At 39.1% G+C, this 13,802-nt stretch overlaps 2 protein-coding genes across 2 annotated transcripts; one reads left to right on the top strand and one right to left on the bottom strand.

The window, feature by feature from the left end:
• Nucleotides 1–724: 724 nt before the first annotated feature.
• Nucleotides 725–9,104, bottom strand: abhd17b (abhydrolase domain containing 17B, depalmitoylase). Its single transcript, XM_079558822.1, has 4 exons — nucleotides 8,652–9,104; nucleotides 7,689–8,164; nucleotides 2,785–2,964; nucleotides 725–2,454 (listed from the first exon to the last, which is right to left on the bottom strand). The coding sequence occupies exons 2-4, from the start codon at nucleotides 8,153–8,155 to the stop codon at nucleotides 2,235–2,237; spliced, it is 867 nt and encodes a 288-aa protein (XP_079414948.1). The 5' UTR covers nucleotides 8,156–8,164; nucleotides 8,652–9,104; the 3' UTR covers nucleotides 725–2,234.
• Nucleotides 9,105–9,390: 286 nt separating this feature from the next.
• cUnh9orf85 (chromosome Un C9orf85 homolog) lies at nucleotides 9,391–11,764 on the top strand. Its single transcript, XM_079563390.1, has 4 exons — nucleotides 9,391–9,565; nucleotides 9,644–9,750; nucleotides 9,834–9,947; nucleotides 11,433–11,764. Exons 1-4 carry the CDS (start codon nucleotides 9,464–9,466, stop codon nucleotides 11,656–11,658), a joined length of 549 nt encoding a protein of 182 aa, XP_079419516.1. The 5' UTR covers nucleotides 9,391–9,463; the 3' UTR covers nucleotides 11,659–11,764.
• Nucleotides 11,765–13,802: the final 2,038 nt, after the last annotated feature.

Raw genomic sequence — 13,802 nt, 5'->3', positions numbered from 1 at the left:
ATAAATATCAGTGGTTCATATCGGCATCGACTTTTGAAAATCCCATATTGGCCCAATATTGACGCCGATATATCAGCCGCGATACGTCGGTCGGGTCCTTGATGAAAGTAGAGTATAGTAAGCTGTTGTGCCTTCATTGGGCTTGGTCCAGCCATGCAGTGCTCTTGGTCTGATGCAAAAAAAATAAAAAAAATAATTCACCCCTGCGGCCAATTTTTTTTTAAATTATCTTTTGAGAATACAGCATTTCCCCCCCCTCCCTTTAGGGAACTTTAGGGGCTCCGTAGATCTGAGGAGGTTGGTATAAGCCAAGTAAAATGTTGATAATATCCCAACAAAACTAGTAAAAATTCAGTGGATTGTTCAAGGTACCACTTGGTCGACTTGGTGGATTAGGATCAAATCAGGCTTAAAACCAGGTCTAAAAAGAGGATTTATTCCTTAAAATAGGAATAAACAGTCTAAATCATAAAAAGCTTACTTAAATCAATTACTAAAGCATAGATGAAGTGACCTTAATCAAAATGTCTAAAACTGAGAACCATCGGGTCAAGTAATTAAGGTAAATAACACAGAGTAATATCCACACGAGGCTCATGAAGAAACAACAACAATAAGAGGCGAAGACAAAAGCGCCACGGAGGATAAAGCATCTAGTCAGGTCATTATTTGACTGGAAATAAAAAAGGAAGGAAGGAATGTACAATAATACAACTTTTGACATTTCTTTATTCATGTTAAAAGTACCAAGAGTTTAGTAAATATTGTCATGACATAAATGTATTTTATATTATTTAAATACATTATACAAAAAAATCTAAATCAAAGAAGAGGACTTACATGAAAGCCTAAATAGTGGCTTGCCCTGATCTGGGAGCAGCAAATAGGCATTTTAGAAGAAAAACATTGTGAAGGAACTGATAGATGTAAGAAATCAAACCTGAAGAGATGTAATAGCACCAACTGACTAAAGTGGTTATTGTTATTAATCATATTCAACCTGTAAACAACTTCAGACTCAAGTTTGAAGTATGAAGTCTTAGGGATGCCTACCACGGACAATATATTATGCTAAATAAAAACAAAGTCAGACAGTTGCTAACATGCAAAAGCACTTCGTCAAAGGCTTCTGACTGCACTCATAGATTTATCAGTAGGTCTAGAATAAATGAAGCTCAGCATGAGGGCCACCCAAACAGGCCCCAGTCTAAAATAACATGAAAAAAACATGAAAGACAAAACATAATATCACGGTCTTTGATTGAGGCTTTTGTTGCAGTGGCACTTATCTGTGAAATAATTATCTTTGTGCACACACAGCATGGGCAGCCATTATGAAAATGCACATTTCAGCTCAGACTGATTTACTATATAGTTTTAAACATCAGACCCTATTGGCAATGACAGTAGTTAGTTTTACAACATTTGTTTCTGTCACAGTATGTGTGGCTACAAACATAATGGCATCAAACAGATAAATGTGAAAATCTTGACTTCATATCCGTCAGGCAGGCTTCATCCCTGGTACTTCAAGGCAAATACTTTCAAAGTGAGGTTACCTATTGTATGCTCAAATCTCTCTCCAGCAACAGGTTGGCCAATGATATATCACAGCTGTAGAATGTCTTAGAGCTGAAGACCACCTGCAATGTATTTGTTGAAACTAGCTGTACCACATAAACCACTGGTACAGTAAATGATGTTCTATTTGTGTTGATAGCTGGTGTGTGCAAATATATCTATATAAACTATTTCATGTAAAATAATTGGGAAAACAGTGTGCATGACTATACCTGACAACAGTGTCAGAAGCAAAGTTTAGTTCACATTATTCAAAAACAAAAAGGCCATTTTAAACCAAAGTCTCGGAACAAAGATGTTGAGACATAAACCAGATCTTCCAAAGGCAAAAAATATTGTACCACTCACTCTTTGCAACAAGAACAGCATGTTAGCTTTATAATCTTTTACCAACATATTCAAACACACACTGCATTAATATGAAATAGAATATGCAACATGTGTGAGTTTCACAGCTTACAGCTGCCAAACATGGAATGGACGATATCTTGAGGTGAACTGGATCTTAAAAAGAGGTCTTTGATATGAATGCTTACCACCAAAAACTCTGAACGTTATTGACATAACTTCCAATAATACGACTATCGTCTTTCAAGTTCTTCACAAAGTCAAAGCTTTTTCTTCTTTTTCTTTCATTACATGACGCTGGGAATCTACAAGTTGACAAGTTCATGAGAAACAAACTGTTTCAGTCTCTCCAGATACTGTCCGTAAAGCTCCACATCATTATGGCCTGCCCCCTCCACCCAGAGTGGCTCCACAGGACGCTGACAGCGCTCGTACAAGGCCAGCCCATGGGAGAAGTCTATGACCTCATCCTCTGTCCCATGAATCACCAAGACTGGTGATGTGACCTTTGAAATCTTATCAATGCTGTAGAGAGAGCGAGAAAAGTGGTCAGTCAAATGCTGGTCAAGACAAGCTTACTCATTGGGTCGACTGTTGTGGAGAACAATCCACATTTTCACCACCAGAGGGAGCAAGTGATCAGCATAATTAAAACCATTATCCTCATAAAACTACACAGTATATACCACTTTACAGATTTCCGACAGTAAAATGTAACATGCAACTTATGTTTTTGATGACATTAACAATTAGGTCTGTGTAGATGCATGTTCAGCCTTGTGTCAGTACAATTGCCAAGATCAGTATGTAACGCTTGGTTTTCACACATGCCATCTGTATGTTGTGTTCACTCACTTTGGGAAGGCGTCAAAGCAGTACGTCTTCTTGGTGTCAGGGAAGGCCACTCTCATTCCCGAGGTGAGCGGGGAGTGGAGGACAACAGCAGCACTTTCATAGCGAGACGCCAAGTCCACAGACGGTACAGTGCCAATGCTCTGGCCATAGACAATCACGTTCTCAGGCCGGATACCGTACCTAAGAGACACAAACATCAATTCACTTTCAGAATACAATACAGGAAACACATTGTATTTAAAGTCAGTGGCCTTATCAAACACACCAGATGAACATTACATTTTGTTCCCCCATTACTTTTTTCACTAATAATTATGAGTCATCAAAAACCTTGGATGATTTAACACAAATTATTGACTTTATAAAGTTCAGGTTTATGTGCCCTTTTTTCTGAAGGTTCGGGGCATGGTGGTTATTACGCATGAACACCACTAATCCTGACACACATGCGCTCTTCTAGATAAAGCACAGAACATGTATTATAAACTCTATGGAAACAGTCACGCAGAAAATGTAACGAATTAAGTACACACAGTACAGTACAGAACACCCACTGAAAATTAGTCACTGGATCTATTTCCCCTACTCAACCTGGCAACCAAGATACACCTTACTTTCTCACATTTATCAGGTAAAATGAGGTACAGTGTGAGCGTATGGTCTTTGGAAAACAACCCGCCTGCCTCTCTCTCACTGAGCCCAAAGCTGCTATTCAGAGCAACATGAAAAAGTGTGGTCTGGAGTCCCATGGCAATAGGAGGGAAATAAAGTAGAACAAAATGATAGTAAGACTGATTTTGTGTTAGATTAAAGAAGGTACGCTGAAGGAACAGGGAAGACATCACATTCCGCAGCTGATTATGTAGAATGTGACCTGCTCTAGAGAGCAGTCAGCTGACCGCCTGAAACTAAGTCGAACAACACTGCATCACTGTGAAGCACCATGTAGCAAGGTGGCAGAGCCGCCCGCTGCCTGTCTTTTACACATATGTAAGCCCTGCTATTAAGGGATCCGTTACTAAAACCCAAAATAAACACGATTACAGACCACCACAGTTGCAGAGTTCTGCGACGATGACTACATTACAGTAACTCGTCGCAAACACGTACATACATACTACAAACACACTCATCGATATAATACAGGTTTCTCATTTCTCGCTGATATTTACCCCAATTTACACATAGAGGTGGCAACAATAGTGGCGTTAAATGAGGAAGTGCTAATGACTCTCACTCTTATGATGCATTATGTGAAGCACTCAAACCTGTTTCAGAGAACTTACCTCTTATCGGGAAAGACTGTATCATTACCTTTCCATCTCACCTATCTAGTCTTTCTACTTCCTGTCACGCCATTAAAGCCAGCCAATTGTAACACGTATTACACAACACTACAACTGAGTATAAGATAGAGCTCCACAATATATTGCCAAATTATTGTTATTATTGTAATTTTAGATGATGGAATATCCATACTATAGATACTAATGAGATACAACACAAACAAGAAGCCACACTATATGCCAATATCCTTGAGGTCTTTCATTTGACTGAGATGAACACATTTTTTGCTTACATAGACAAACAAAACTCTTTGTAAAAAAGAAAATGCAAAAGTCATGATTTTTCCTAATATACTTCCTGGTTTTAGTTCAGATTTCGGATTCTTGTTTTGACACCATATGATGGAAAAGGGCATTTCTCACGATTCTGGTTTCAATTTAATGTTAAAATTGGATGATTAACACTTTCATTTAATGGTGCTGTGTTAAAATGGTTCAGTAAAATACCGCAATATTAATATACAATATTCATAACATTATATTATTATGTTATTCGAATCCAATATTCAAGACAGATATCAAATAAAAAATGTTGTCATAAAACTAAACTGTGCAGCAAGATATTACAGCTGGCATGAATAAAGAAGAAAATATTTGGGGCAAGATGAAGACGCCATCTCCAGACCAGATGCACTCACCCCATGACAGGCTTTGACCAACCCCCACCCCAACAACAATCACTAGGCGACAATTTCCTCCATTGCCTTTTGACTCAAATAGACCCACCAAGCAAAGTCCCAGTGATGCTCCTTCATGATTACCCTCCCCCAAACCTTCATCAATTTAGCCTCCTGACACAAATCCAATATATTATGCATCATATCCTCCTACCCTCTGTTGTTGCGGCTCCCACTACCGCCTCTTCAGTCCCACCTCTTGCTCCCTAAAGACCAAAAATATTCCCAAATTCCCATCATAAGATATTTTTGGACATCCAGAACATATTCCACAGGCATTTTAACAGACTGCCGTTTGCACTACAATAAGTGTATCCCTCTTGAAACCTCTAATTTTCCACAGTGCGTGACTATTGAATGTTTCAGTTGTACATAGGTATGATCCTATGACTGGGCTTGACTTGACAAATGTATTTATGAACTGAGGGGAAGTAGCACGCTGCACCCAACTATGAATACACTGAAGCCTTTGTCTCCGTCATCTAAAGCTCTGCTGCCTTTTCAAATAAAGAAGAGCAAACACATGTAGGTTTCGTTTACCCTGTAACTCAGCTAAGTGATACTTAGCTCACTCCCAAAATACTGTGAGAAAATGGGCTTTCTATTCAGAATCACTATATTTCACCAGAAATATATTGATCTTTCTCATGTGTATATGGATTAGCACCATTGTGGATCACTGTGAGAAAGCTCAGTTCAAAAGCTTATTGGAAATCAGTTGCTAGGCTACAGTTCAATATTGGACCTCTAGCATTGATTGTTTCCAAGACTCCACCTAGTGACAATCACACCATAAAGAGCCTCTATCACATGTTCGAAGGAAGGCCAATAAATATTACTGTGTAAAATAGAGCAGGTTTGGTCTACATTGACAGCCAGAGGTCTGTCCCAGCTGATCATATGATAGAGCTGCTGACTCATGTGGTAAGTGAATCATAAGTCCCAGCCCAGGTAAAGGGAGTGCCACATCCGGCTGTGGCTGATTGATGCCAAGGAAGAATATATCAACAAAAAGCTGTCATCAGTTATGCAGTATTAATTACTGGTTCTGCAAAAACTTACGGTAGTACTAGTATGGTCAAGTGAAAAGGAAACAAAAGACAACTTCATCAATTTGTGTGTTTTCACACAGTTTCAGCATTTTTTGTTATGCTTAAAGTCTTGCTATTGCTGTTTCCTGATTTTCTTTGCTTTATTACTTGTTCAATCACAGACAACAGACAACTCCAGCCTCATAATCTGCTCCTCAATTGCTATCACATTGTTGCAAAGAAATAACAAGAGCGGTCTACAACCTTCCTACATCATGAGACTATAGAGACACACACAGTATCTACACAAGTGGCTTCTCTTGAAACTTAAAGTCGAGCCATTTCCTTGTATCTTAAGTGTTTCGTATGATCTTGAAAAGCACTGTCTTTAGGGCTTCATTTTATAGTCTTGTGAGGCAAAAGGCTTCAAGATGACTGAACATCACCATAGAAAGCAAGGGATGATGGTAAAAACTGGCTAATTTGAATTTAGCACGCAAATCATCTAATAAAACTGCATGTTTCAGCCACACTCCAACGTTCTCTCATCATTGTGATAACCCTATTGGTTGAAATTTAGTCCAACTACAAAGTGAAGGATTCTTAAACCAAGTTAAAGCTTAAAGGCAGACACATTGTGTATCGTATCGTAAGCCCTTTTGATTCATCAGAGTGGGCACAAGAAATGTAGCTTTGCGGCATAAATAGTGCTTTCCTAAAACATTTGATCAAGAGTTTCCTGTTTAACTTAGCAACTTCCTTATTTTAAAACCCCCTTCATTACAAATACAAGTTGAGAAGAGATTTTCTCAGAGGGAGCTTCTAAAATGTGCATATTTGTTCCTGACAGTTGTCACTATGACATAAAACTCTAAGCAGTCTATGGCATGTCTACGTCAGTCATGTGCTTTCAGACCAGCCTCTTTCAGAACTGGTTTGGATCTCAGACTTGTTTATTATGAACACACACACACAACACTCCCTCTTTTCCATTTAGATTTGTTTTTTGTGGACAGTGTGCAGCCAAAAGTGATTGTGACCAGAATCTTTATAGCCCTGGCTTTGGAACAACATGCAAGAGACATAAAGAAGGCAATTAAAAGGGGCAAAAATTAACCAAAAATGAGGCCAATGACAAAAATATATATATATATATTCAGGCTAATCTATATGTATTTTACAGGGATGAGAAAGGCTAATCTCCTCCTATATTATACAGCCCAATTTTAGCAACACAAATTGCCTTCACGTCGTAGCAAATGGCCCTTGTACCCACAGATGACATCCTTTTCCATTTTGTCATCCTTGTAACTGACAGTAAAGCCTTACAAATATTGTGCTGTATTAAACTGTGGTATAATCTCTCACAACCAGCGTTAAACCACCAGAAAATGAGGTGAACTGGGAGCAGCTTTTCATGTGACTATGCAGCTGACGGCTTAATTTGTAGCTCACACAGCGTAAGGCAAATTACACAGATTCTTCGCAAAGAAGCTAAGTCGAGAAGAAGACTGAAGTAAACCATAGAGAATACTATTAATACTAGTATGGGGCTACCCAAAAAAGGCTGTTTAAATTTCTGCATAAGTTCGAAGAATCTTTATAATTGAGTGTTGAGAATTTTCTCTTTGTGCACCAAATGATTGCGTGAAGATCATGTTGAACTCAATATGTAGACATTTAAGTAACAATATTGGAGTTGAAATATACTACTGTTTACAGCCCAGGGTATATTCCATATAAGTTCCAGTCAAAATATAGGTTGCTCTCTCTACCATACTCGATAAGTGAAAGAAGAAGGGATAAGTAGAGACCTCTGCTGTAAAAGGGGCTCGGACTATGGCACTCACCGTGACCGTAGTGCCTGCCAGGCAGCATCTACATCGGCATATAGGTTTTTCTCCGAGGGTTTCCCAGAACTGGCTCCGTAACCCGAGTAGTCGTAGGAGAAGACATTGCAGTTGATGCGAGACCCCAAGCCAATGTAGAAGCTGCTCATTTGACCCAGGTCCACAGCATTACCATGGGAAAACAGCAATGTGTATCGTGCACTGGGCGAGCACCGCACAAACATACAGGCAATACGATTCCCCCTTGAGGTTCGTGTCATGAAGCACTCAATGGCGTCCTTTTCCCTGGCTGAGTACTGCCAGTCTGCTCGCTCGGAGAGGTGCAGCGTCCACCGGCTGCCGCTCTCATCACACATGAGGCTATAGGTGGGCTCGGGGGGCAGGAAGGCCAGCTTGGAGGCGATCTTGCTGGGACACGGAGGACAGCAGAAGAGGCAGCATAGCTCACTTATAGATAGGTGGTTCATCCTAAAGCACTGTGAAAGAAACATAGGGTTAAAATCTCAAACATGCATACATTTACACCTGCATGATGATGCAATTATATGTAAAAAAAAGTTTGACACCATTAAGCACTGTTTAAGTGGGAAAAATCCCTGATTGCAGTCTTATCACCGACTATTGCAACATTTAAAAACAAGATACTGTACATACGTCAGTTTGATCACAGTTAATTACATTGTCTGGGCAGACGCCTCAGATGCAATGGCAACCATAACATACAAACAAAACAGAAAACAGAGGACAAATAATAATAATCTTTTTGATATAGAGCCAAACCCTGAAGCCATAAAATGGCAGTAAATAGCCTACAAAGTCTCTTCCCAGGGGTCACTTCCCAGAGCAACATGTAAGGACATTAAAGACATAATGGATACATCTGCCAGAGGATCTGAAAGTGCAGCTAAACCAATCAATACTTGGTTATTCAAGTTCAACAAGCATCTTAAACAGTATTATTACCAGGATTACAGTTGAACCTCCCTTGGTGCACTGCTTTCTTTCGTGACAATCTCGGTGTCGCTGTAGCGTGGTCCGCGCTATCTTTGAACAACAAACTTATCTTCTCCACCACGCAAAGAGATTGGCAAGGTTATCCTCGATCAGATTATCCAGTGTTGCTTGTTGTATTTGACTTTATCCCCACTGCAGCAGCAGCGGTGTCGTCTGCTGATTTCCTTCTCCACCAAACACACACGGTCACGAATATTAACGAGATCGATTCATTCAGCCCTTTATGTGAGTTCAAATCAATAGCAACAGAGGCTACTTAGTCAAAATCGTGTCCTGGCAAATTCCCTCTCGTAAAAGGCTTGAGCTCTTCTCAGATGCAGTTTTGCTTTGGCACAACACATCTCCGCTTTCGCTGAATACACCAGCCAGTTTGTTATCCTGGCCAAGATGGGAAGGAACACCGTGATAGATAGAGTTGTGGACCTATAGAAATCATGTTTTTGAAGCATTAACCAATCATTATCTTGAGGAGGACTCTTTTTCACTCCGCCCATATTTTGAAGAAGAAAACAAAGTGAACCGATTTTTTTATTTATACACACGGGTGGTTTACCCCCATTCATTTAGCAGTTTATTTACACCACCAACATCCATTTATTTATTTACATATTTATCTTTTTAGTTAATGCATTTTGATTTTTAGCCCTCGCCCATGTGACGTTCACGGTGACGTTTCTTACGTGAAGCACTTCCGGGTAGGCATGTGCGCGGCGTGATCACATGTGCTGAAAAAGAAGATCAATATAAGTGTAAAAAACGCAATGAGTTCTCAAAAAGGTAATGTTTCTCGTTCGCGTGGTCAAAAGCACCAAAATGCAATTGCCTACAAGAATGACAAATATGGAGCTACGGTGCAAGTGAAGGTTAGTCGCCGACTATGCTAACAACAACACGGGACAGTTTCTACCATCGTTGACTTTTAAACCTGTCTCAATTTGCAGAAGGCTAAGTCGAAGATTCACGAAGGTCTTTGTCAACACTGTAAAGATGTTCTTGAGTGGAAGGTCAAGTACAACAAATACAAGACACTAACACAACCCCGCAAATGGTGAGTGAGGTTCAAACATGCATCTTCATTTGTTGACATCTGGAAAAACATAGAATCATTAATTGTTTCTTTCTCGTGTACAGTGTTAAGTGCACTCAAAAGAACATAAAGGACGCCTATCATGTAGTGTGCAAACCCTGCTCTCTTCAGCTTGAGATATGCTGCAAATGTGGCAAGAAGGAGGAAATTATAGTTCCGTAAGTATTTTAAGTATTTTCACTGTTGTCAGGATTGCCCTCTTGTGGGCTTTTACATAACAGTTTCAATGGATAATATATATATAGGGAAGAGCGAGGTGGATTGGGTTACATAAGAGATTTCTTAGCCCCCGGTGGGTCAGTCCAATGGGAGGGTTGGGTCACTAGTCTTAAGGGTAGATACTAGCATTTTTTTTATACCGCCTTTGCGATGCCCAATCCCACCAGACCTTGGAAGCTAAGCAGGGAAGGGCCTGGTCGGTTCTTGGATGGGAGACCGTGTGGGAACACCAGGAAGCCTAGCGAATGTAGTGTGTGAGTGAGTGGTTGGTGGTGGTCGGAGGGGCCGATGACGCAGACTGGTTGCCTCGCTTCCGTCAGTCTACCCCAGGGCAGCTGTGGCTACAATAGTAGCTTACCACCACCGGGTCTGGAATGAATAATGCAATGTAAGCGTCTTTGAGTGTCCAGAAAAGCGCTATATAAAACCGAGGCATTATTATTTTATCTATGACAGGATGATCTCTTTAGAATTGATATTGTTTATTTGGTAAGAACATTACCACTACGATCTATAGAGTTCGGGAATGTGATGTCATATCGCTAAGCATTATGGGATGAGCAGCAATTGTAAGCTAATGGAGATTTTAAAAGTTTAAATACTGGAGTTATTGTTCACATTACAACACTTAACCACCACAGTGAGTTCGATGTATTTACCAGCAGTAACTCAGCAGCTACCAGAGTTGTTCCACGGCTATGTTTTTAGTTAATGTTAGTCTATGGAAATGAATGCTGCAGCTGCAAAGATGGCGGATCTCCATGGTAACTGGAATTTCCCGAACTCTGTAGGAAGCATCATTTTTGGAGCAGACCTGTCAGTACCTCCTACAGATAAAAGGGGACCTAACCTGAGAACAACAGTCTCTGAACTAAAAATATTCTAATAAGGTCTTCCTTGTCAGGAGTTCTATAATACCAAGACCATCCACCACTTCTTCAGTGTCTCCTGAGATTGGGTTCTTCACCAAAACATGTACACCAGGTGTCAAGGATGAAAGGCTTGGACATCAATGTCTTATTTTTTTTAACCAAAAACCTGTGGCTCTTAGTCAATGATTAAGATGCCTACTTAGTCTTTAGATTTTAACTATTCATAATGGAAATTATGATAAATGTAAGTCAAGTTCTTCAGTGTGAAAGCTGACTCGCACTAGACTACCAAAAGTTTGTATGTTTAGGTTTTTTTTGTGGCTCTGGTCTAGTCACCTCTCAGCACCTCTCATTTAGCATCCATAAACAGTAGGTGACATCGCACTCTGTGACCATGACCTCTCAGTTTAGCACGGTCTCTCTTATTAGCCCTAAAACAATGCGAGACCTAACCCTCCCCATGACCCAACCTATCCATCTAAATACTATATTGCTATTTATACTATTCTATATTACTATATAATTACTATACATGTGTTTGCTGATATACAGAGTAAACTCCCATCTGGACCAAAACGAAGAGGGCGAAGAAGGTGATTGTCAAAAAAAGAGAGGACGGCAGAAGGATGATGATTTGGACAGTGATGATGATGATGATGACATTGACTTTGAAGAAGATGAATGCAGTAAGGAAGACTCTGACAGAGACTCTGATCCAAAGAAAACAAAAGCTAAAGCTGCTTTTCCTGATGTCTCTGAAATTCATATACAAGACTGAACCTGCTGTTAAGTTTTGGTTTTATATAATGTATGTAAAAGCTACCAGAAGCTCGGAAATGGACAACTCAACCTTCAAAAGAACATTGCAATTTTTTTTATTTTTTTTTACAAAATAGATATTAAGTTTGACTGTTCTGTCCTGTAGATGGAGCCATAATCACGTGGACAGTCACACTCCCTATTACCCAGTCAATCACATTATATGAATTGTAAATCACAAATAGGTTGTCCCTATGGCATTGAATCAGGAAAATGCAAAGTTTAAGTAAATGCATTTTAACACACTAGAGCAGGGGGTCAAAACATTCTCAATTGTAAGTGTGATTATGAAAACCTGTGAAATGCTATTGTATTTTGGCCCTCAAGAAAACAAAGGGCCAACTTAAAGGTTTGGAGCACAAATTTAACAGGCAATGGTTTGGACCCCCAATGCATTTTCCAACAATCACAAAATCACATTAAAACCTTAAAAGCTCATTCAATATTGTTGTGAAATACTCTCTTACTAATGTTTTTATTACACATAAAACAGTATCACTTCTGTGTATAAAAAAACAAAAGGGAACAACAGAAGCACTGAACATTTATAAAAATACGTAACTGAGAAAAGTAAACTTAACTTTCCTAACTAAGGAGAAGCACACTTTTTTTTTTAATCTTTAATTTTATTTTATTTTTTTCCCCCGGATCTAGTATCTCAATCATTCTTCATCGATTGACGTCTTTGGCATAGTCAGTTACAAGTTTCTCTGTGTTATATTTAGATCATTGTGAGGGTTGTCACATTTCTCAGTGCAGCCATGTGAGTGCATTAGTTCCTCATTGACATCATGTTTTATGATAAATCGTCAGTGTACACACAGGATTTCCTTTTGTTTAGTCTATGATTTAGTCACATGCTTTGCACACATGATCACTGTTTTAACTTTCGTTGATCTTGGTGCAGTAGGAACACCCCGTGATGATGACTAATACATTCATTATGACACTCGGTTTTAAAAAATATAATTTTTTGATTCATTATATATCCACAAGACCTAAATGAAATACCATGCTAAAACACCAGGTTAAAGATAAATAAGTTATTTGTCCAGTTGAGTCAATATTTTCCCAATAAAAGGAGTCTATGGCTGTTCTGTGATTTTCATCTTCTTTTGAGGTGTGCAGTAGAATATAAGTGAATTAGTCCATTGTTATTTTTTTGGAGTGAGTGCTCTTCCAGTTCTTAATGCTGCACTTCCTAACAGCCGTTTCTGCTAGCAACTACTAAATGTTTCTGGTTAGAAGAAGTTAGTTTTAGTGGAGCAATGTTCCCCAACTAATTCCATTGTCATTTTGATTGAATATTTGCTGTAAGCTGATAAATTGCCATAAGGTGCAAAAAAAGGTGATCTTTGTGAGTATTTGACCCTGTAGTGACCCAGTATGAGTGGTCAGCATGGCGCCTTTACTGTCCATCACAGTGGTCTCTAGGATGCTCTAGGATCAATTGTTTGGATGGTTTTCACTGCTGACAGACCCTCTCACCTGAAAACCTATAAAACATTTGATCCTGGAGTGTTGTAGAGACCACCGTGATCAAAAGTAAAGGCGCCATGCTGACCACTCATACAGCCGCTGAGTTACTACAGGGTCAAATACAAATAAATATCACCTTTTTTTTCCGCATAAAAAGTAGCATTTTGCAACTTTAACAGTTTAAATACTTAATTACAATATTTGAGGTGTCAACAAATAGGCACCTCAAAAGTTCGAAATGTAAGGTCTGTGTGAAATCAAGCCTTTGGTTTGAGATTTGATCCAATTTCTGATTTGCAAATGTTGCAATGCAATTGACAGGTTATGTTGATCGAATTCATTACCTTCTAACAATTGACAAAGGTTTCTACAAACATCATCTACTGCTTGGTAATTGGGATTGTTGTGCTGTTGGGCGATAAGGACCAAAAGTCATATCTTGATACATTTAGGTTGAATATTGATATATACGATATACATCCCGATATATATATCCCACTATAAAATGTAAACATAAACAGTGTAAAACAAAGCGCCATAAGGAGCACATTTTAAAAATAAAATAAAATAAAACAGGTTAATCTTATAAAGAAAGTTAATCTTATAAAGAGATAAGTGCTCAGT

This window comes from Gobius niger (assembly GCF_951799975.1).
Source record: "Gobius niger genome assembly, chromosome: 1".
NCBI lineage: Eukaryota > Metazoa > Chordata > Actinopteri > Gobiiformes > Gobiidae > Gobius > Gobius niger.
The sequence above is the reverse complement of the archived record's forward strand: the minus strand, read 5'-3'. Positions and strand labels throughout refer to the sequence as shown.

Excerpts from the sequence above, each read along its gene's own strand:
- abhd17b (XM_079558822.1), bottom strand. The coding sequence starts at position 8,155 with ATGAACCACCTATCTATAAGTGAGCTATGCTGCCTCTTCTGCTGTCCT. Across the intron at positions 2,965-7,688 it reads TGGCAGGCACTACGGTCACG|GTACGGTATCCGGCCTGAGA; the intron begins GTGAGTGCCATA and ends TGTGTCTCTTAG. Across the intron at positions 2,455-2,784 it reads TGCTTTGACGCCTTCCCAAA|CATTGATAAGATTTCAAAGG; the intron begins GTGAGTGAACAC and ends CTCTCTCTACAG.
- cUnh9orf85 (XM_079563390.1), top strand. The coding sequence starts at position 9,464 with ATGAGTTCTCAAAAAGGTAATGTTTCTCGTTCGCGTGGTCAAAAGCAC. Across the intron at positions 9,566-9,643 it reads GAGCTACGGTGCAAGTGAAG|AAGGCTAAGTCGAAGATTCA; the intron begins GTTAGTCGCCGA and ends CTCAATTTGCAG. Across the intron at positions 9,751-9,833 it reads CTAACACAACCCCGCAAATG|TGTTAAGTGCACTCAAAAGA; the intron begins GTGAGTGAGGTT and ends TCTCGTGTACAG.